This window comes from Eptesicus fuscus, chromosome 21, assembly GCF_027574615.1.
Source record: "Eptesicus fuscus isolate TK198812 chromosome 21, DD_ASM_mEF_20220401, whole genome shotgun sequence".
Lineage (NCBI taxonomy): Eukaryota > Metazoa > Chordata > Mammalia > Chiroptera > Vespertilionidae > Eptesicus > Eptesicus fuscus.
Genome location: NC_072493.1, coordinates 48,451,586 through 48,474,021, shown reverse-complemented (window position 1 = coordinate 48,474,021; position 22,436 = coordinate 48,451,586). Strand labels below are relative to the sequence as shown.

Sequence of the window (22,436 nt, the reverse complement as noted above, 5' to 3'; positions counted from 1 at the left end):
GAGGATCTTAAGCTCCAGGCTTCATCGCGCCTTTAACCTTTTGCGGGAAAGTGCTTGGGTCGCTGTAAGTTTCTGTCCAGACAAGAAGGCCGGGGTTGGAACCCCAGGCCCTCCATCGCCCTGGGCAGGGCGCCCCCTCCTCTCCCCGCCTCCGGGGTCGGGTCTGTACCGCGCGGCGGCCGCCGCCGCCACCCACCTCCCCACCCACCTCCCGGCTGGACTCAGCCTTCTCCGCACTCAGCGCGCTGCTCCGCCCCCGGCCCGCCACTCACGCCAGATCTAGCCACCCATTGGTCAGATGCTGGCTTCCCCGCCCCTCGGCGTGAGCCAATCACGCTTTCAGGACTGACAACCAGCGGCGTTTGCGGATTGGCCAGGCGCGGGGGCCGGGCAGAGCTCGGAGAGCGCCGATTGGGCGGCTCGGCCAGAGGGAGGGGGACGCGACGGCGCGGGGGCTGGGCCACGTGTCGCGACCCCGCCCAACGGTGACCCGAGCCGGGTACCGAGTTGGGGGGGAGGCCCTGGCGGCGGAAGTCCGGGCCCAGAAAGGTGAGTGACTCCGGGACCCACCTGCGGAGCGCGGACGGCCGGGCTCGCACCCAGCGCCTTCCGGGAAGGGCCCGCCCCGCCCCGCCCCGCCCGGGGGGAGACCGACCTTCCCGCCTCGCAGGTGGGAACCGGACGCCCCGAGCCCAGGGCGCACGGCCGGGGGAAGCCTCCTGCCCGGCACTGCCCAACCGCCTGGCCGGGCTCTCGAACCCTCCGCGGGTCGCTCCCGCCCTCTCTGCGTCCCGGGACACATTTCCCCTCGTCCCTGCGGAGGGGGTGGATTTGCCGCCCTTCCTCCGAGGAGGAAACTGGGTTCAGACAGAGCGTGAAACTTGCCCAAAGTCACCCAGCCAGGACGTCCGCCCTGCAGGGCTGGGGCCCCCGAGGCCTCGTAGGGATCTAAGCAGCCCCCCCCCCCCCCGCCACCTGTCCCCCGAAGTTGCTGCCCACCTCGGGCCGCCCCTCCTCTTCCAGCCGTGGGCTCCCCCCACGCAGAGGTCCGTTCTGGACCGTCCCCGTCCCTCCCCCACGGCACCTCCAAATCTGTCTCCAGCTCAGACCTCTCCACACACTCCCTCCCCCAATTTTTCCTCTTCGCCCCAAAACCGGTTTCCCGGTCCAGGTCCCCGATTTAATCCGCAGGCCCTGCCAGCCATGGGCCAGAAACCTGGGGGTCTCCCTCCCCTCCCTTGTCCCGCAGCCAGGCCCGAGCCCTGACCCTCACCCATGCCCCCTCCTCTCTGTGCCCCAGTTTCCTCCCTGGCCTCGGCCTCCAGTCCAGCCCCCCAGCAGCCAGCGGGGCCTCCCCATTTTATTTTACTTTCCCCCACTTTATTTTATATTCTGAAGACTTTAAATGGACATATATGCAAGAAAATGGCCAAATCACCCATACACGGCTGAAATACCTTCACACACAGTGAGCGCTCCGGTGTAGAGTCACATCCAGATTTACAAGTCCAGCACCCCCCAGCCCCCACCCCCGGGAGCCCCCGTACCCCTCTGCCACTGGCCGCCCCGAGGAGGATAAGCATTTTCCTAACGTCAATGCCACGGGCAGGTCTGGCTGAGTTCTCACTTGACGTGGATCTCGTACTGCGCCGATGCATCCCGACCACACAACCTGTTACACACTGTCCAACACTCAGGAGCCGCACAGCGAGAACCGGGCCTTCGCACTGTCCCTGGGTGACCTGCCTCCCCTCTCCCCCCACCCCACCCCCCCGAGCCCCTGCTGCTTCCCGGCCTGCCCGGAGCAGCTATACATAGCACAGGACACATTCTTTTCCCCCTTCTTTTTTGGGGACACAAATGGGAGCACAGTAAACCAGTACAGGCTGTTCTGTGCACCCCCCCGCCCCCCACTGTTACCATCTTTTGAGCACCTTTCCCTGTTGTTACTTAAAGGGTCCCCTTGTAGTCTGTCCTGGCTGCTCAGAACCCCACAGTGTGGCTGTGCCAGAGCTTACATAACAGGACCCCGATCTCGGGCGTTCAGAGCCACTCGAGTGGAGGGAGCGGCGTGGGCCGAGGGGCCATGGCCAGGCGGGCCGCGGTGGTCGGGCGGGGGGGGGAGCGGGCACGGGGCCTGGGGAGTCCCAGGGTCAGCTTTGTCTTTTCAGGACGGTTGTCCCTGTCTCTGTTCACTCCCTCCGGAGCCCCCTCCCGGCCCCGCCAGGACAGACCAGGCCCCCGGACACCCCAGCACCAGCCATGGCTGCGACTGTGCCGTTCATGAACTTGAACTTGGTGTGGTTCGGGTTTGGAGGGCGACCCCATCCCACTGTGTTTCCTTTTTTAAAAAATATATTTTATTGATTTTTTACAGAGAGGAAGGGAGAGGGATAGAGAGTTAGAAACATCGATGAGAGAGAAACATCCACCAGCTGCCTCCTGCACACCCCCCACTGGGGATGTGCCCGCAACCAAGGTACATGCCCTTGACCGGAATGGAACCTGGGACCCTTGAGTCCGCAGGCCGACGCTCTATCCACTGAGCCACACCGGTCAGGGCCCACTGTATTTTCTTGAGATGAAATTCCCATGGCATCAGATTTGCCATTTGAACCGCTTAGTGCTTGTTTTATTGAAATATATTTGTGTTGGCTTCAGAGAGGATGGGAGAGGGAGAGAGACATCAATGATGGGAGAATGGTGGGGCGGCTGCCTCCTGCCCTGTGGGGATGGAGCCCCCAGCCCTCTCCTGTGCGCTGACTGGGAATCGAACCGGGGCCTCCTGGTTCCTAGGTTGACGCTCAATCACTGAGCCACTTGGCCTTGCTTTCCAAGACCCGGAAGCAGTTCAGCTGGCTGTTCTCACCTGGGAGAGCTGAGTTTCCGCGGCCTTAGGCTCCCAGAGCACCGCCCCGCTGCCCACCCCGGGCTGGAGGAGGGAGGGGGCAGCCCAGGGGAACCCGGCTCTTCTCCCTCAGAATCACCTCCCCCCCCTGTGCTCCCGCAGTGGGCGCTCCGCAGGTCACATCCCTGCTCAGGGCCAGTGTCCGCTGGGGCGGGGGAGGGTCCCCGTTGGAGCCTGAGGTGTGGTGGCCCCGTGGGTAATGGGGATGGCAGACACCCTCACACCCGGCTCCGGGGGAGCCAGTCTGGTCCCGGGGGTGGACAGGGTCTGAGGAGACTTCCCAGGAGTGGGACCGTGACCTCCTGGCTGGGGAGGACACACACGTTAAAAAAGAAGTGGCCCAATCAGCGTGGCTCAGGGGTTGAGCCTGGACCAATGACCCAGGAGGTCACGGTTCGATTCCCGGTCAGGGCACCGGCCGGGTTGTGGGCTCGATCCCCAGGGGAGAGCGTGCAGGAGGCAGCCGATCCATGATTCTCTCTCATCATTGATGTTTCTCTCTCTCTTTCTCTCTCTCTGTCCCTCTCCCTTCCTCTCTGAAATCAGTAAAAATACTTTAAACAAAATGAAAAGGTGTGTTCCAGCCCTGGGAGCAGCGGGTGCCAACTGCGGGTGGAGATGGAGGACGGGATCGGGTTCAAGGTCCAGGCGCAGGGACCCGGGTGTGCAGAGAAACCACACCCCCCGCCTGACCCCGGCCTCCGCCCCTGCCCTCCCCCAGGACATGGCGGCTGCCAAGCCCACCCTGGGCCGGGTCCTCCCGGGGTCGTCCATCCTCTTCCTGTGTGACATGCAGGAGAAGTTCCGCCACGTCGCCTACTTCCCCCAGATCGTCTCTGTGGCCGCCCGCATGCTCAAGGTACTGGTCCCTCCTCCCTCAGACCAGGGAATCCAGCTCCCTCCTCCCTCAGACCAGGGGATCCAGCCCCTCCTCCCTCAGACCAGGGGATCCAGCCCCCTCCTCCCTCAGACCAGGGGTTCCAGCCCCCTCCTCCCTCAGACCAGGGGATCCAGCCCCTCCTCCCTCAGACCAGGCTCCAGTCCCCTCCTCCCTCAGACCCGGCTCCAGCCTCTCCTCCCTCAGACCAGGGGATCCAGCCCCCTCCTCCCTCAGACCAGGGGATCCAGCCCCTCCTCCCTCAGACCAGGGGATCCAGCCCCCTCCTCCCTCAGACCAGGGGATCCAGCCCCTCCTCCCTCAGACCAGGGGATCCAGCCCCCTCCTCCCTCAGACCAGGGGATCCAGCCCCCTCCTCCCTCAGACCTGGGGATCCAGCCCCCTCCTCCCTGAGACCAGGGGTTCCAGTCCCCTCCTCCCTCAGACCAGGGGATCCAGCCCCTCCTCCCTCAGACCAGGCTCCAGTCCCCTCCTCCCTCAGACCAGGCTCCAGTCCCCTCCTCCCTCAGACTGGGGCTCCAGCCCCTCCTCCCTCAGACCCGGCTCCAGCCCCTCCTCCCTCAGACCAGGGGCTCCAGCCCCTCCTCCCTCAGACTGGGGCTCCAGCCCCCTCCTCCCTCAGACCAGGGGATCCAGCCCCTCCTCCCTCAGACCAGGGGCTCCAGCCCCTCCTCCCTCAGACTGGGGCTCCAGTCCCCTCCTCCCTCAGACCAGGGGCTCCAGCCCCCTCCTCCCTCAGACCTGGGGATCCAGTCCCCTCCTCCCTCAGACTGGGGCTCCAGCCCCCTCCTCCCTCAGACTGGGGCTCCAGCCCCCTCCTCCCTCAGACTGGGGCTCCAGCCCCCTCCTCCCTCAGACTGGGGCTCCAGCCCCCTCCTCCCTCAGACCAGGCTCCAGTCCCCTCCTCCCTCAGACCCGGCTCCAGCCTCTCCTCCCTAAGACCAGGGAATCCAGCCCCCTCCTCCCTCAGACCAGGGGCTCCAGCCCCCTCCTCCCTCAGACCAGGGGCTCCAGCCCCCTCCTCCCTCAGACCTGGGGATCCAGTCCCCTCCTCCCTCAGACTGGGGCTCCAGCCCCCTCCTCCCTCAGACTGGGGCTCCAGCCCCCTCCCTCAGACTGGGGCTCCAGCCCCCTCCTCCCTCAGACTGGGGCTCCAGCCCCCTCCCTCAGACTGGGGCTCCAGCCCCCTCCTCCCTCAGACTGGGGCTCCAGCCCCCTCCTCCCTCAGACTGGGGCTCCAGCCCCCTCCTCCCTCAGACTGGGGCTCCAGTCCCCTCCTCCCTCAGACTGGGGCTCCAGCCCCCTCCTCCCTCAGACTGGGGATCCAGCCCCCTCCTCCCTCAGACCTGGGGATCCAGTCCCCTCCTCCCTCAGACTGGGGCTCCAGCCCCCTCCTCCCTCAGACTGGGGCTCCAGCCCCCTCCTCCCTCAGACTGGGGCTCCAGCCCCCTCCTCCCTCAGACTGGGGCTCCAGCCCCCTCCTCCCTCAGACTGGGGCTCCAGCCCCCTCCTCCCTCAGACTGGGGCTCCAGCCCCCTCCTCCCTCAGACTGGGGCTCCAGCCCCCTCCTCCCTCAGACTGGGGCTCCAGCCCCCTCCTCCCTCAGACTGGGGCTCCAGCCCCCTCCTCCCTCAGACTGGGGCTCCAGCCCCCTCCTCCCTCAGACTGGGGCTCCAGCCCCCTCCTCCCTCAGACTGGGGCTCCAGCCCCCTCCTCCCTCAGACCTGGGGCTCCAGTCCCCTCCTCCCTCAGACTGGGGCTCCAGCCCCCTCCTCCCTCAGACTGGGGCTCCAGCCCCCTCCTCCCTCAGACTGGGGCTCCAGCCCCCTCCTCCCTCAGACTGGGGCTCCAGCCCCCTCCTCCCTCAGACTGGGGCTCCAGCCCCCTCCCTCAGACTGGGGCTCCAGCCCCCTCCTCCCTCAGACTGGGGCTCCAGCCCCCTCCTCCCTCAGACTGGGGCTCCAGCCCCCTCCTCCCTCAGACTGGGGCTCCAGCCCCCTCCTCCCTCAGACTGGGGCTCCAGCCCCCTCCTCCCTCAGACTGGGGCTCCAGTCCCCTCCTCCCTCAGACTGGGGCTCCAGTCCCCTCCTCCCTCAGACTGGGGCTCCAGTCCCCTCCTCCCTCAGACTGGGGCTCCAGCCCCTCCTCCCTCAGACTGGGGCTCCAGCCCCCTCCTCCCTCAGACTGGGGCTCCAGTCCCCTCCTCCCTCAGACTGGGGCTCCAGTCCCCTCCTCCCTCAGACTGGGGCTCCAGCCCCCTCCTCCCTCAGACCAGGGGCTCCAGCCCCCTCCTCCCTCAGACTGGGGCTCCAGCCCCCTCCCTCAGGCTCAGGCCTTTGTCCCCCCTCCCGGCACAGGTGGCCCGACTGCTGGAGGTGCCAACGGTGCTGACAGAGCAGTACCCGCAGGGCCTGGGCCCCACGGTGCCCGAGCTGGGGGCCGCGGGCCTGCAGCCGCTGGCCAAGACCTGCTTCAGCATGGTGCCCGTGGCGCAGCAGGAGCTGGCCGCGCGGCCGCAGCTGCGCTCTGTGCTGCTCTGCGGCATCGAGACTCAGGCCTGCATCCTGGTGAGACCCACCCCCCCCCCCGCTGACCCCGGGAGCCCCTCCCATCTGGAATCCCCCATCCTAAAAGGGACAGCCTTTGCTCACTCAGAACCCCGCATGCTCCCAGCCTGACCCCTTGCCTGACCCCTGACCCCTCCTGAGCTGATGTGACCCTCACTCAGGACTCCTCGCCACTGGGGCGCCCATGCTGCTCGAGGACCCCATTGTAACCAGGGGGGCAGCGGGGGGGGGGGGCTTCTGCCCTGCTCTGAGCTCCCTCATCCCATCGCCGCATCCCAGTCCCCCAGTCCCCCACCCGGCACCCCTGTTCTTGTCTGGGGTTGGCCCTGACCTCTCTCTGCCCCCAGAACACAGCCCTGGACCTCCTGGATCGGGGGCTGCAGGTCCACGTGGTGGTGGACGCCTGCTCCTCCCGCAGGTGAGGGGACCCCTGAGGGGTGGTTGCATGTGGGGTGTGGACAGGGCTCCCAGGAAGAGCCCAGTTTGCCAGGGGCCCGGGTGTCGGGCCACGGGGCTCACACCCCCTCTCCCCCTGCAGCCAGGTGGACCGCCTGGTGGCACTTGCCCGGATGCGACAGAGCGGCGCCTTCCTCTCCACCAGCGAAGGACTCATCCTGCAGCTTGTGGGTGACGCTGCGCACCCCCAGTTCAAGGAGGTACTGGCTCCCAGTCCCCCACCTTCCATGCACCTGGCAAATGTCTCCTCGGCGCCCACCACGTCTTTTCGGAATACATCCGGGAACATACACATCCTGGAACACAGAAGGCTGCCGCCTCCAGAGGGGGCTCAGTTCTCATGGGGAGTCACCCCGTCAACCATAAATCAATAAGAGAAGCTGCCGGTGGGCAGTGAGGACTGGAGAGAGAGGGAGAGGGAGAGAGGGGTGGAGGGAGAGAGGGAGAGAGGGGGAAGGCAGCGAGGGGCTTGCACAGGGGGGTCTAGGAAGCCTGGGAGAAGGTGGCTGAGGCCTGGAGGGCGCCAGGCAGACATGGGAAAGGACAGAACAGCAGGGGCCTGGAGGTGGGGCCCCTGGACCCTCCACCGCTCCCCGCCTCCGGCCACTGGCACGCAGGTCGCCTCCGCGCCCGCCTCCAGGGGCTTTGCTGGCAGCAGGCTGAGCGGGTGGTTCCCGCGGTGCCCGCCCTGGGCTGCGGGAGCACAGGTTTGACATCCCTGGCCCTCTGCGCCCTGCCCTCTCCTCTCCTCTTAGTCCTGCTGAGCCTTATTGAGCAACTACTATGTGCCAGCCACTGGGGCCAGTCCTGGGGCAACAGCAGAAGCCAGTCAGTATCCCTCACACACTGGGGCGCGGGGCCTGGAGCCGGGGAGGGAACATGCGGAGAGTGAGAAACAAGACAGTAAGCAACAGGGCGGCCCTTGGGGTGGGGGGGAGGACCTTGAAGTGGAGACCTGCAGGGGGAAGAGCAGCCAGTCATCCAGAAAGTGCTCCTGGCAGAGGGACCAGCTGGGGCAAAGGCCTGGCGGGGTGGGGGGTGGGGGGTGGGGACTGGACTTGCCTCATCCCGGGACTGTATCAGGCACTGACTGCTGGGCGTGTAGGGGAGGGGAGGGGGGGAGCCAGGCCGGGTCCTCAAGGTCTGGGGATTTTAGCGAGGGGCAGCCACGGGCTCCTGCGAGGGAGTCGCAGTTGGGCAGGTGTCGGGACCGAGGGACGCCAGCGTGGGTGCGGTGAGGATGCGGGCTCTGCCTTTTCTGTTTGCTTTCTGCCGGCCATTGGGGCTCCCTGGTGGGTGCACGGTGGGGCTCTGGGAGAAGGCACCCAGAGTGGGGCTGCAGGCTGGTACCTACCGAGGGGCTGAACTGAGAGTGAGAGAGGTGCGGTGGCAACCAGCATCCTAGAGGCAGGAGGATAAATGAGTCTGGAGTGGAGGGCAAGGCGCGGGCTGGGTTTGGGAGTTGGGGGAGTTGAGATGACTGAAGAAGAAGGAAGTATAGAGGGCCCCGGGACAAAGCCCATCACCCTTTCTGTTAATCCCAAGCAAAGGGGATTTGTCCATTGATTTTTAGAGAGAATGGGAGGGAGGGGCAGAGACAGAAATATTGATGTGAGAGGGACACACTGATTGGTTGCCTCCTGCACATGCTTCGGGCATAGAGCCTGTAACTGAGGTACGTGCCCTTGACTGGAATCGAACCCAGGACCCTTCAGTCCGCCGCCTGATGCTCTATCCACTGAGCCAAACCAGCTAGGGCCAAGCCCATCGCTCTTAGCAGCCCAGGCCAGCAAAGCAGGCAAATGGCAGGTGATCGGGCACTAACTCGGGTGGGCGGTGAGAGGGAGGCCCCAGGAGAAGTTCTGAGAAGAGGGAGCGGTTGGCGAGGCCATTTGCTGCCAAGAGGGCAAAGGAGAAGAGGGGGCAGTGTCCCTCAGATCCGCCCTGGAAACGGGGACCCTGGATACTTCCTGACACCCTCCTCCCTCTGCAGATCCAGAAGATCATCAAGGAGCCCGCCCCGGACAGCGGGCTGCTCGGCCTCTTCCAAGGCCAGAACCCCCTCCTCCGCTGAACTCCCACTCCGCCCGGAGGGGAGACCTCCCTCCTCCTGTCACCCGGCCTCGGTGGGAGCGCTTTCCCCCATTCTTGGATCCCAAGAGTGGTGCAGTCCACCGGGAGTGCCGCCCCTCGGGAGGGGAGGCGGGTGCTGCCTTGCTATTGGGCGGCGGCCCCAAAAATGCAAATGAACCCCTGGGAGCCGATGGCCGTTGGCTGAGCTGAGCTGGGGGCGGGGCTCGGCCCCGGGCCACTTCAAGGGTTGGGAAGGGGAGGGGGAGGAGTCACGGGCTGTGTGGGACCTGGGCTCGCAGAATAAACACCGATGTGGCTGTGGACCGAACCATTCTTGGATTTGGGGGGTATCCCGGGGGCGACTGGGGGTTGCGAGTGGCGGGGAGAGGGGTCCCCAGCAGGTGGAGAGGGGGCGGTGCCTCTTCACAGCTACCAGCGGGCGCCAGGAGGAGGGGAGGGCTGGCCCTATCACAGCTGCTCGGGAAAGAAGTGCCGGCAGGGTCGCCCGCACGCCGCCCGCCGCCCCCCGCCCCCGCCAGCGCGCACGCCCAGCCCGCCGGCTGCAGACACGCGCTCGCGCTGCCTCCCCCGGCCGGCCCCCCACGCCGCCGCCGCCACCCCAGAATCCCCAAGGGTCCCGCATCGGAAAGTGAGGTGAGCGCGACCGCACCCGTGCGGAGGGGGAAACCGAGGCACGGGGTCGTGGGAACGGGAGGAAGGAAGAGACTGGCATGCGGACGGACGGACGGATGGGAAGGACAGCACCTTTATCTGAGTGGTCCCTGCGCTCCTAAGACGCAGGGGGCAGGGGATCCACATGGGGGCTCCCAGAATTCTGCAGCTCTCTTAGAAATCGGGGAGTCGGGATTCTTCTGATTCCCCCCCCCCCCATCAAGGCCCCTCAACCCCTTGAGATTCGCAGTCCTTGGTCCCCACCCACCCCCAACCTTGGGGACCTAAGAAGGCAACCTGAGTCCCCCAGGAACCCAGGCACCAGAGCTCACAGTCGGTCCGCCCCCACTGGGGAACCAGAGCCCACTACCCCGAACCCAGACCGCCCACCCCCCCAAGAAGGCTGGGAGCGCGCATCAGAACACCCAGCACCACCCCCCCCCCGGGACCTAGGAGTCCCAGCTCCTTCCTCCGGGAGCCCCTGGCCCCCGCCTTCCGGATCCAGGTGTCCCCCCTCCTCACCCCCCAGCCAGAAGCTTCGCGTCCGGGAGGCCGCGCTCACGTCGCCATGGCAACAGGAGTCTATTTTGCGCTAGGAACACGGCTCGCTCAGCAGCGCCCCCTTACCCGCGCCTCCAAACCGGGCCGAGGGAGAGTAGGGGGACCGGGAGGGAGGTCGGGGGTCCGGAGGGGGGACACACAGAGACATGCATAGGGACAAAGATCTGTGGACAGCAAACCTGGGGAAGAGACAGACGTGGGATCAGAGGCAGAGGCGGGCCTGTGCAGACCGGAGACGCGGGACAGGACAGAGAGACGGACGGGAGGGGACCCGAGGGCAGGGGGTGCTGGCGGCCAGAAAACACTCAGAAGGGCCGGCGAGAGGCGCAGCCGCGGGACCGAGACAGACGCAGAGATGCGGGCAGGAGACGCGTCTAGACACCCGCAGAGAGACCCAGACCCAGGGCGCATCCCGTCAGAGAGGCCGCCCCGCGGCGGACGGACCGGAGGCACGGCCACCCGGAGGCCCAGGGACCGGGGGCTGCGGGCGGGGCCGCAGGGACGGGGTGTGGGCCGCTGCGGGGTGCTGTGAGCCTCGGAGAGTTCCGTCTCTCCCTCAGTCCCGCCTCCTCGGGGGGAGGGGGGCGGGGGAGTGGGGGCGGCAAGCCCCCAGGACCCCTCCATGTCTCCCTCCACTCCCCCCACCCGCTGGTCCGCCTCTCTCGGCAGCTTTCCATCCCCCAGCCCCAAACCACCCTCACCCCCTTCCCTGGCGTTCGGACCCCTTGTGCCTCGTCCGCCTGCCCCCGCCTCTCCCTCAGCACCCACCGCTGCCCCCTGCAGACCCCCGGCGCCCAGCTCCCCAGCGCCGGTGCTCGCTTCTTCTCTGAGTCTCCGTCCCCCTCCCCGGCCCTTCTCCCTGTCCTCCCGGGGTCCTGCTTCATCTCCCCTAATCACCGCCTCCAGGCTCCTCCCAGTCAACTCACCTGCCCCCCCCCCCCCTCGCCCCGGCTCCCACCTGCAGCCGGCAGGGGCAGGAGGGGGTGGGGCCAGAGGTTGGGGCCCAGTGCTGTGCAGGGTGGCAGGTGGAGGACCAGTGGGGCCTGCTGGGGGACCCCCACCCTCCAGCTGGCTCCGTCCATCTATCTCACTTAGGGCTGAGCGGGTGGGGGGCCCAGCCGACCTCTGGCCCTGAGCCGCTGGGCGTGCAAGGTGCAGGGAGTGGGGAGACGGGGCCGGGGGCCCCTCCTCCCCACCTGTGGAGGAGAAAAGTGTGTGTGTGAGTGAGCAGGGGTGAGAGCAGGGATGGGGGCAGGGGTGCAGTTGTGTGTGTGTGTGGGGGGGGTGTCACATGCCTGCTTCCAGAATCTCCTCCACTGGGTGAGGGTGTGTGTGCACACGTGTGTGTGCACCCCAAGCTTGCATGACTTGGGGCTGTGATGTGTGTGGCTGCATGTCCATCGTGTGTCGCTGGCTCGGGCAGGGCCTTGCCCGTGTTCCTGAGCTGTGTGTGGCCCCGGCGTGCCATGGTTGTGTCCGAGTTGTGTCCGGGTCTTGCGTGCTGGGGGCTGAACACGCCGACATGCGTGGCTGTGTCCGCGTGGGGCCGGGTGTGTTGAGAGGAGGCGCCAGGGGGGCCCTCGGGATGCCCCGGGGGGCCCTGCGTGTTGTGTCTGGGACGCTGTGTGGGTGCCGCGCTGTGTGGTGTGTGAGTTCTGTTGTGTGAGCTGAGGGACAGACCCGGGCCCCTGTATCCTGGTCAGATGGCCACTCAGGCGGCCGCTGGGTGTGTGTCCCCTTCCTTCCCACCAGCAGGTGCTGCCCTGCGTGCATCGCATCGGGAGGCCTGAGCTGTGTGTGTGTGTGTGTGTGTGTGTGTGTGTGTGTGTGTGGTGTCTGGGTTTGAGGGGCTGTGTCACTGCTCCCCGCCTCCCCTCTGAGTTGTCAGTGGCCTGGAGCTGTGCCCCTGGGTGTGAGCACAGACGTGCAGTGAGGAGGCAATGGGATCTGTCAGCAGAGGGCGAGCGTGTCCATGCAGCCAGGGGGCGGGGCAGGCACTGCTGGCCCTTCCGGAGCCTTCCACAGGTGAGGCATTTGCCCGGCCCGATGAGGCCCCTGGGCTGTGGGGCGCAGGTGGATGGCACCCTTGCGTGAGCCTGAAAAGGATGCTCCTTCCCCCGACGCACGCAGCCCAATCAGCACACCTGAGGGCGGGGAGCCCCTCTGGGTCCCAGCCAGCCCCCTTGCGCAGCACCCTAGCCCTACCCCTACCCCTAACCCTAACCCTACCCCTAACCCTAGCCCTAACCCTAACCCTAGCCCTACCCCTAACCCTAGCCCTAACCCTAGCCCTACTCCTACCCCCACCACAGGCGGCAGCCCGCCGCGAATGGAGGGTCCACGCTGCTGTGTGCGCGGGCGCTGCTGGGAGGGCGGCTCTGGTGGGATTAAGTCCTCTGCCTCCTATGGGTGGTGTTACCCTGAGGCCGTGTCCACGGCTTGGGCGCCGCGGGGCTCAGGCAAATGAGGGACCTGCTGGAACGTTGGTGTCTCATTGGAAGTGAGAGAGAGAGAGGGGGGGCGGGGGAAGACACACAGACAGACGCACTGACATCTGATTGTCGGGTCTAGCTCAGGGAAAGAAACAAGCGGGTGGGGCGGCTGCGGACCAGAGGTCTAAGCCAGCGGTTCTCCACGGGGCCAGCTGTGCCGGGGACAGGGGCCTGGAGGCGTCCCGTCCGCCGGGATGCGGGCATGCTCGTGCTCCGGCGCCGCGGGGAGCTGCTGCACAGCCGGCCCGTGGGCCAGCGGCTCCCACCAGGAACGCACTCCCTCCCCCACCTGCTGGGCTACAAACTGCTCCTCAACTGCAATCTCTCTCCCCGCCTCCCCCACCCACACCTCTCCTGTCTCCCGCCTCCCCTCCCCGCCCCTCCCCCTCCTCTCACCCCACCTGCCCTCTTCCCCGCCATCACTCACTTCGTCCCATTTCTTGTCACCGTCTGATGCCTCCTTCCCAATCTTTCCTCCCATCCATCACTCCCGCGGCCCTTTCCATCCACCCTTACCATGTATCATTCTGGTCGCCGACCCCCCCCCCCGACCTCCACCGCCCGTGGGTCCCCCAACGTTGGGCCCATGCCTCTGCCCCCCACTCATCCTCTCTGTCTCCCTCCGTCTCTCTCCCTCGCCCTCCTTCCTCATCCTTTCTGGCCACCCGTCTCCCTACTTCCCCGCCCCTGGACCTCTCTCTCCCGCCCTCCGCTCCAGCCTCGGTTCTCCGCTCAGCCTGGCGGCCCGTCCAGCCTCCTGCGCACCCCATGCCGGCCCTCCTGCTCCTCGGGACCCTCCTGCTCCTGGCCTCAACCGCCGGCCAGGCCGGGGCGCGCCCGTCCAACGCCACGAGCGCAGAGCCCCCGGGCCCGCTGCCCGCGCTGCTGGCGCACCTGCGGCGCCTGACCGGGGCCTTGACGGGCGGCGGGGGCGCGGCGGGCGCGGGCGCCAATGGCACGAAGACCGGCCCCGCGAGCGGCTCGGGCGCGGCGGCGCGGGCGCCCCCTCCGGCGGAGCTCTGCCACGGCTACTACGACGTCATGGGCCAGTACGACGCCACCTTTAACTGCAGCACCGGCTCCTACCGCTTCTGCTGCGGCACCTGCCACTACCGCTTCTGCTGCGAGCACCGCCACATGCGCCTGGCGCAGGCCTCCTGCTCCAACTACGACACGCCGCGCTGGGCCACCACGCCGCCGCCCATGGCCGGGGGCGCCGGGGGCGCCGGGGGCGCGGGCGGGGGGCCCGGGCCCGGCCAGGCCGGGTGGCTGGAAGGGGGCCGGGCAGGGGGCAACGGGCTGCGTGGGGGCGAGGGCCCCGGGGGCAGCACGGCCTACGTAGTGTGCGGGGTCATCAGCTTCGCCCTGGCCGTGGGCGTCGGAGCCAAAGTGGCCTTCAGCAAGGCGTCCCGTGCGCCCAGGGCGCACCGGGACATCAACGTGCCCAGGTGTGTGCGCGCTCCGGAGGAAGGGTAGGAGCCTGGGGCGGGGCCTGGGCCGCAGGTGGAGCCATGGGGAGGGCGGGGCTGCGGGTGGGGGCGTGGCCGCGAGAGCCGGCGAACGCCTGGCTGATGAATGGGGGAGGCTGACGCCTCATTCATTCAGCAAATGTTTCTTGGGCGCTTTCTGTGGGCCAGGCCCTGGGGGTACACGAGTGAACGAAACCAGGCCCCCGCCCTGATGGGTAAGCCCGGCTCCCCACCCCAGGCCGGCTGCCTGTGGGCTGTGTGACCCCGGGCAATTGGCTTAACCCGCCTGTGCCTCAGTTTCCCCGTCTGCACAATGGGGCTAATCAATGCTCCCTACCCATTCTGCCTGTAATGAAGATGAACCGGGTTGATTCACGTCGAGGCCTGGCCCACGGAAAGCCCTCGGTAAACGTTGTCTACCTTTGTCATAAAAGTGCCCAATGCCCTAGCCGGTGTGGCTCAGTGGATAGAGCGTCGGCCTGCGGACTGAAGGGTCCCGGGTTCGATTCCGGTCAAGGGCATGTACCTTGGTTTCGGACACATCCCCAGGAGGAGGTGTGCAGGAGGCAGCTGATTGATGTTTCTCTCATCGATGTTTCTAACTCTCTATCCCTCTCCCTTCCTCTCTGTAAAAAATCAGTAAAATATATATTTTTTAAAAAGTTAGTGCCCGAGACAGTAGGCAAGCAGACACACAGGCAATGTCCTTTCAGTGACTGGCAGCTGCTGTGAAGAAAACAAAGCAGAATGAGGGGTGGGGGTGGGGGGGGGGCGGGGTGTTTTATGGGAAGTGGCCAGGAAAGGAGCATCCCAGACGGAGGGAACAGCGCGTGCAAAGGCCCTGGGGTGGTGTTTGCGGGGCAGCGGAGGAGCCAGCTCAGCTGAGAGGAGGTGGAGGTTAATTCCGGGGTGATGGGGGAGCACCGAGGGTCCTGAGCTCAGGCTGGGCGGGGAGACAAGGGCGGAAGCAGGAGAGCCGTCAGGAGACGGTAGCGAGGACCGGGCGAGAGGGGGTGAGAAGTCCCATGTGGGAGCTACAGTGGAGGTCGGATCCGCAGACCTGCGGAGGAACGTGAGGGGAAGGGAGAGAGAGAGAGACCCAGGGAGGTCGAAGATCGGGGCCCGCGGCGCTGGGTGAAGGGGGCACCCTTATCCCCGCGGGGGAGCTGCAGAAGAAAGTGGATGGAGCTCCCAGGCCGCGGCGGGGCGGGGCCCGATGGGGGGGAAGGGGGGCGCGGGCAGGAAGTGGGGTCCCAGAACCTTGGGGCGGACAGAGCTCAGATTGCCCTTAGCGAGGGGCGAGGCCAAAGGCGAGAAGCCCACCCGAGCTGAGGTGACAGATGCCCCCAAAGGTGAGAGCAGGGCGGGGAAGGAAGCCTGGGTCCTCCCTCCCACGCCCCCATCCGCAGGCCGCTGACCACCCCTCTGCCCCCGCCAGGGCGCTGGTGGACATGCTGAGGCATCAGGCGGGACCCGGGACCCGTCCGGACCGGGCACGCAGCAGCTCCTTGACCCCGGGGGTCGGGGGTCCCGACAGTATGGGCCCGAGGACACCCAAGAACCTCTACAACACCATGAAGCCCTCCAATCTCGGTGAGTGGGACCTGGGGGCTGTGGCGGGGCCTCTGACCACGCCCCTCATCCCTGCAGCCCCGCCCCCAGCCGAGTGGGGGAGTGGGACCCCCTCCCTGCCTCCTGTGGGCACCCTGGGTGGGCGCCTGGACACCAGGGTGACTGAGACTTAGACACTCTCAGCCCCTGAGCTTGACAAACTCCGAGTCAGACCACCCAGCAGCCGACAACACCCCAGGACGCGCCCAACTGTTGAATTAGGATTTGGGGGGGAGCAGGGGGCCGACCACTGGGGTTGGCATCCTGGCTCTGCTTCTGTGTGACCTGGGCAAGCCCTGCCTCCCCACAAGATGAGGCGCACACAGCGCCCCCTGCAGGGCGGTGGTGAGGGTCTCAGAGCCGTGCCTGGCCCGGGACATGTGCCGTGTCCACGTGAGCTGCTGCTGTTACTCTTACACTAGAGGCCCGGTGCACGAATGCGTGCATGGGTGGGTCCCTCGGCCTCGCGGGCAGGGACCGCAGGAGGTTAGCTGTAGGAGCGCACTGACCACCAGGGGGCAGCTCCTGTGTTTGAGCGTCTGCCCCCTGGTGGTCAGTGTGCGTCATAGCGACCAGTTGACCGGTCAATCTGCTGACCAGTCGGAAGGGTCACTTAGGCTTTTATGCATATAGATTTCCCAGGGAGCACCGCAGGGCCTGGACCCGGCTGGAAGGGTCTGGTTGGAGGAGGGAGGCGCCCCAGGAAAGGCAGCTAAGCCGTGGCCCGGAGGGTGAGGGGAGTTACTCAGGCGGGGGGAGCTCGGGGTGGAGGCCAGGGAAAGGGCACACGGACACGTGAGGAAGGGCCTTTGAGTGCCAGGCTGTCCGGGGGCCACGGGCGGCCACAGAGGAGTTCAGAGCAAAGTCAGAGGTGGGGGAGCTCTGTTCCGTGGAGGGGAGAGGCTGGGAGGATGGTCTAGCCCAGTGGTCAGCAAACTCATTAGTCAAAAGAGCCAAATATCAACAGGACAACGATTGAAATTTCTTTTGAGAGCCACATTTTTTAAACTTAAACTTCTTCTAACGCCACTTCTTCAAAATAGACTTGCCCAGGCCATGGTGTTTTGTGGAAGAGTCACATGTGGCTCGCGAGTTTGCCGACCACGGGTCTAGGCTGAGAAGGACAGCCCTGAGCTGGGTCCGAGGAGCAGTAATAAGAGACATTTGAGCTGGATCTTGGGGATGAGTAGGAGTTCTGCAGGCAAAGAAGGGGAGGTGCAGGTGAGAACAGCAGGTGCAAAGGCCCGGTGGTGGGTCTGAGTGGACTGAGGCAGGCGCCAGGGAGAAGGGGGGCCTGGGAGGAGGGGGGGAGATGAGACTGGGGTCCAGCCACACAGGCCTCACATGCCACGGCCGGCGAGGCTGTCCCGGGTGGGCGGTGCCGAGACGTGGACGAGAGCCGGCAGCAGGGGGCAGGCGGGGTGTAGGGGTACCGTGGTGGGGCTGACCTTGGGCATGGCTGGGAGTGGGCGCTGGTGGTGATGCCACCTCCCTCTTGGTCCCCACAGATAACCTGCACCACAACTACCTGCACCTCAACGTCAACAGCCCCAAGCACCACGCCACCACGCTGGGTAGGCGCCAGGGCCGGGCTGGGGACACAGGGCCCTCCTTCCGCTCCTGAGCGCACCCCAGCGGGTGCCTGGGACGGAGCAGGGGTGAGGCCCTGTGAGCCGCCCTCACAGTCCAGCCAGGTAACCAAGCCACCCTCCGTTTCCCATGTGGACACCGGAAGTGGCCGTCTCTCCCCCACCCACTTGGTGGGGAGATGCAGGAGTCTACCCCCCAGCCTGGGGCAGGGCACCCAGCGGGTGCTGAGCAGGGCCTGTTGCCCCTCCTCCTGCGACGTGTCCTCCTTCCCCAGCAAAGAGCCTGTCTCCTGGCGTGGGCAGAGACAGCCTGGACAGGGGAGCTCTGAGGGGCTTGGATTCCAGACATATAACTCCCTATGGGGCTGGGGCCTGGGCTCCTGGGTCTGAGGGAGGAGGCTGGGGGCTGGACTCCTGGGTCTGAGGGAGGAGGGGCTGGGGGCCTGGGCTCCTGGGTCTGAGGGAGGAGGCTGGGGGCCTGGGCTCCTGGGTCTGAGGGAGGAGGCTGGGGGCCTGGACTCCTGGGTCTGAGGGAGGAGCGGCTGGGGCCTGGACTCCTGGGTCTGAGAGAGGAGGGCTGGGGGCCTGGACTCCTGGGTCTGAGGGAGGAGGGCTGGGGCCTAGGCTCCTGGGTCTGAGGGAGGTGGGGCTGGGGGCCTGGACTCCTGGGTCTGAGGGAGGAGGAGGGGCTGGGGGCCTGGGCTCCTGGGTCTGAGGGAGGAGGGGCTGGGGGCCTGGGCTCCTGGGTCTGAGGGAGGAGGGGCTGGGGGCCTGGGCTCCTGGGTCTGAGGGAGGAGGGGCTGGGGGCCTGGGCTCCTGGGTCTGAGGGAGGAGGGCTGGGGGCCTGGGCTCCTGGGTCTGAGGGAGGAGGGGCTGGGGGCCTGGGCTCCTGGGTCTGAGGGAGGAGGGCTGGGGACCTGGGCTCCTGGGTCTGAGGGAGGAGGCTGGGGCCTGGACTCCTGGGTCTGAGGGAGGAGGCTGGGGGCCTGGGCTCCTGGGTCTGAGGGAGGAGGCTGGGGGCCTGGGCTCCTGGGTCTGAGGGAGGAGGGGCTGGGGGCCTGGGCTCCTGGGGCTGAGGGAGGAGGCTGGGGGCCTGGAGTCCTGGGTCTGAGGGAGGAGGGGCTGGACTCACCCCCGCTGTGCTCTCTGCCCCAGACTGGAGGGCCGCCCCACCGCCCAGCCCCAACTTGCATTACTCCACGCTGTCCTGCTCTCGGTCTTTCCACAACCTCTCGCATCTGCCCCCGTCCTATGAGGCTGCAGTGAAATCCGAACTCAACCGCTACTCCTCCCTCAAGAGGCTGGGTGAGTCCCCGGAAGGGAGGGGTCAGGGCCCGGGCCGAGGTTCAGGACCGCGGACAGTGGTCCAACAGCTTTCTAATGGAGCTTCCCTCTCCAAGTTTGTTCCGGAATTACCTTTACCGGAAGCACATTTGTATCAGAATTATCTGAGGTGCTTTTTAAAATGTAAATTCATGGTGTACCTCCCCAGGATCTACTGTATTTATCAGGACTTGAATTTGCAATGAACAGAAATAAGACTTTAAGCGCATGCACCCATGCACTCTCTCTCTCTCTCTCTCTCTTTCTCACACACACACACACACACACACGCACATACACACATACACACACACGCACACACACAGGTAACTGAGGGAGCTTGAGATGGGTTAGGAGCTTCAGGCGTGGCTGGATCCAGGTGCTCAGAAGCTGTCTCCAGGACTGTATATCCCTCAGCTCTGCTGAATAGTGGGCTGGCCTCATTTGCAGACAGATACCTCCCCTCCCCCCCACCCCCCACCCCCTAGGGCTGCAAACAGTGACCTGAGAATTTTCAGGTTGCCATTCAACCAGCAGAAAAGAGTCTCCTCCAGCCCCAGCCGGTTTGGCTCAGTGGATAGAGTGAAGGGTCCCGGGTTCGATTCTGGTCAAGAGCACGTACCTGAGTTGCAGGCTCCTCCCTGGCCTGGGCCCTGGTCGGCCCGTGCAGGAGGCAACCAATCGATGTGTTCCTCTCACATGGGCGTTACTCTGTCTCTCCCTCTCTCTCCCGTTCTCTCTAAAAATCAGTGGGAAAATATCCTCGGGTGAGGATTTTAAAAAAGTCTCCTCCAGTGATTCCAGCAACAATCCCAGGCGTGGGTCCCCTCAGCCCAAATAATGTCACACTCATCCCTGGACTACTCGTTGTGACTCTATTGGCTATGTCTGGCTCAGTGGCCCGCCCCTCAGACATTTTAAACCGAGAGCCAAGTAAGAGATGCTTTTAGCATTACGGCCCACAAGATACATGTATATTTGCACATTTTTAAATACAGAGAAGTGCTGGAAATTGTTATTAAGAACATTTTTGGAAGAATTTATCTCAATCTGTTGAGATCTTGCTTCTAGATGTATCCTCTGGCTCAAATAAATTTTTATTAAAATTCTCTTTATTTAGTAATATATTTTTTATTTTTTAAATATATTCTATTGATTTTTTTACAGAGAGGAAGGGAGAGGGATAGAGAGTTAGAAACATCGATGAGAGAGAAACATCGATCAGCTGCCTCCTGCATACTCCCCACTGGGGATGTGCCCGCAACCAAGGTACATGCCCTTGACCGGAATCCGCAGGCCGACGCTCTATCCACTGAGCCAAACCGGTTAGGGCAGTAATATATTTTGATTGATTTCAGAAAGGAAGGGAGAGGGAAAGAGAGGCAGAAACATCAATGATGAGGGAGCATCACCAACTGGCTGCCTCCTGCACGCCCCCTACTGGGGATTGAGCCCACAACCCGGGCAGGTGCCCTTGACCAAATCGAACCCAGGACCCTCAGTCCGCAGGCCGCGACACTCTATCCACTGAGCCAATCCCGCGAGGGCTTAAAATTCTCTTTATAAAAGAACATTGCAAACAAACCCAAGAGGAGGGAAATTGCCAGGTGAACCTCCGTGTTCCCATCATCCAAGTTGAACAATGAGCAACACTTGATTATCCTGTCCTCCCTCCATGGCATCTTTCCGTGGGCCATGTTAAAACAAATCTCGGGAACCGTGTCACTTCATCCGTTAACATTTCAGCAGCGCGCGCGCACACACACACACACACACACACACACACACACACACACACACTCACACTCACAGCTGAAAACAACACGGGAACCAGCTCTCCCCCTCACTCCCTTTGGATGGGGGAGGCCTTCTGGTGAACAGACTTCTCTGTGCTTTTCACTCCTCACCCTCGGAGTGAGGATTTTTTTTTTCCTATTGATTTTTCAGACAGAGTGGACGGGAGGGGGAGAGAGAGAGAGAAACACTGGTGTGAGAGAGACACATCGATGGGTTGCCTCCCACACGCACCTCAACTGGGGGCTGGCATTGAACCCCCCAACCCGGGCACCTGCCCTTGACCAGAAATCGAATCCGAGACCCTCAGGTAGGCAGGCCAAAGCTCTAACCACTGACCCACCCTGGCCAGGGCGCTATTTCATTTGTTCAAAATGCTGGTCACTACCCATAAAATTGACTTCCCAGAAAGCACTGCTGCAGAATTGGGGTGGGGGGGATAGGGAGTGCTCCCTCAAAAGCAGGCGTTGGGCCCTGGCTGGTGTGGCTCAGTGGATGGAGCGTCTGCCTGCGGACTGAAGGGTCCCAGGTTTGATTCCGGTCAAGGGCACAAGCCTGGGTTGCGGGCTCGACCCCCAGTGGGGGGGCCTGCAGGAGGCAGCTGGTCAATGATTCTCTCTTAATCTCTCATGGTTGATGTTTCTATCTCTCTCCCTCGCCCTTCCTCTCTGAAATCAATAAAAGTATAAATATTAAAAAAAAAAAAAAAAAAAAAAAAAGCAGGCGTTGGGTTCTGCTCCCGAAAGAGCTACTAGGAAGCAAAATAAAAGTCTCCGTGTCTACCCGCCCCGCCGTGGGGAGGCCTGGGAGTCTGTGTTTGGTCACCTCGCTATCCTGGTTGTTCTGATTAAGTTGTGCCCCTGCCCAGGCCAAGGACCTGAGGGTCCCCGTGGGGGGCGGGATGTAGGGGAGCCGGGGGAGGGGCGGCGCCGGGCGCGCTGGCTGACCTCTGCCCCTTCCCTTCGCCGTCTCCCAGCCGAGAAGGACCTGGACGAGGCCTACCTGAAGCGCTGGCACCTGGGCGAGGGGCCCCGCGGGACGCTGCCCCTGCACACGCTGCGGCGCCCGGGCACCGGCGGCGGCTACCGCGCGGACGGCTGGGGCGGCCCCGAGGAGCTGGGCCTGGCGCCCGCGCCGCACCCGCGGCGGGTCATGTCGCAGGAGCACCTGCTGGGCGACGGCGGCCGCTCGCGCTACGAGTTCACGCTGCCGCGCGCGCGCCTGGTGTCGCAGGAGCACCTGCTGCTGGCGTCCCCCGAGGCCCTGCGCCAGAGCCGCGAGCACCTGCTGTCGCCGCCGCGCAGCCCCGGGCTGCCCCCCGACGCCGCCGCCCGCGCCGGCCTGGCCGCCTCCCACTCCAACCTGCTGCTGGGCCCCGGCGGGCCCCCCACGCCGCTGCACGGGCTGCCGCCGCCCGGCCTGCACGCGCACCACCACCACCTGCACGCGGCGCAGCCCGCCTGGCTGGCGGACGCGGGCGGCGGGGGCACGCTGGCCGGCCGGCCGCCCTTCCAGCGCCAGGGCACGCTGGAGCAGCTGCAGTTCATCCCCGGCCACCACCTGCCGCAGCACCTGCGCACCGCCAGCAAGAACGAGGTGACTGTCTGAGGCCGGCGGGGCGGCGGGCTGCGGCCCGGCGGGGGGCCCCCCCTCCCCCGCTCAGCCTGGATCCCAGACACACCCCAGGGGCCCGGGCGGCTGCCTCTGATGACTCTGCTTTGAATGGACTCGTCACCGGAGACCAGGCCTCCTCCTAGAATGTCACAGCAGCCGAGATCCGTCCTCCTATGTCACTGTTTGGGGCAAGACCGCCTTCCCATGACGTCATCACAGAGGAAGAGGCTTGCCGGTGAGGTTGTCGCTGGCCACAAGGTCAACACCAGGGCCAAGCCTTCCCCTGAGGCCATGGCAGGGGAAGAGGCCCAGCCCTGAGCTCAGCCCTAGAGGCCATGCCCCATGATGTCATCACACACTTCCTTCTTGTGACGTCATGGCAGAGACAATGCCCTGTCCTGTGGCGTCA

General features: G+C 65.2%; 2 protein-coding genes across 7 annotated transcripts; both read left to right on the top strand.

Moving 5' to 3' along the window:
* The first annotated feature begins 463 nt into the window (after positions 1-463).
* Positions 464-9,225, top strand: ISOC2 (isochorismatase domain containing 2). 6 transcript variants are annotated; one of them, XM_054710461.1, is made up of 6 exons: positions 464-549; positions 3,630-3,767; positions 6,164-6,373; positions 6,721-6,791; positions 6,912-7,029; positions 8,823-9,225. In XM_054710461.1, exons 2-6 carry the CDS (start codon positions 3,633-3,635, stop codon positions 8,901-8,903), a joined length of 615 nt encoding a protein of 204 aa, XP_054566436.1. In that variant the 5' UTR covers positions 464-549; positions 3,630-3,632; the 3' UTR covers positions 8,904-9,225. The 6 variants fall into 6 exon arrangements, with proteins under 6 accessions (XP_054566436.1, XP_054566438.1, XP_054566434.1 ...); XM_054710463.1 differs by lacking the exon at positions 464-549 and adding an exon at positions 651-670; XM_054710459.1 differs by lacking the exon at positions 464-549 and adding an exon at positions 1,401-1,468 and having other exon boundaries at positions 6,133-6,373.
* Positions 9,226-13,395: 4,170 nt separating this feature from the next.
* Positions 13,396-22,021, top strand: SHISA7 (shisa family member 7). The gene is made up of 4 exons (XM_054711091.1): positions 13,396-14,075; positions 15,535-15,689; positions 18,452-18,601; positions 21,390-22,021. The coding sequence occupies exons 1-4, from the start codon at positions 13,396-13,398 to the stop codon at positions 22,019-22,021; spliced, it is 1,617 nt and encodes a 538-aa protein (XP_054567066.1).
* The last annotated feature ends 415 nt before the right edge of the window (positions 22,022-22,436 follow it).

Coding starts and splice junctions, on each gene's coding strand:
- SHISA7 (XM_054711091.1), top strand. CDS start 13,396: ATGCCGGCCCTCCTGCTCCTCGGGACCCTCCTGCTCCTGGCCTCAACC. Junction 14,076..15,534: donor CGGGACATCAACGTGCCCAG/GTGTGTGCGCGC, acceptor TGCCCCCGCCAG/GGCGCTGGTGGACATGCTGA. Junction 15,690..18,451: donor CATGAAGCCCTCCAATCTCG/GTGAGTGGGACC, acceptor TCTCTGCCCCAG/ACTGGAGGGCCGCCCCACCG.
- ISOC2 (XM_054710459.1), top strand. CDS start 1,416: ATGCAAGAAAATGGCCAAATCACCCATACACGGCTGAAATACCTTCAC. Junction 1,469..3,629: donor CTGAAATACCTTCACACACA/GTGAGCGCTCCG, acceptor GCCCTCCCCCAG/GACATGGCGGCTGCCAAGCC. Junction 7,030..8,822: donor CGCACCCCCAGTTCAAGGAG/GTACTGGCTCCC, acceptor CTCCCTCTGCAG/ATCCAGAAGATCATCAAGGA.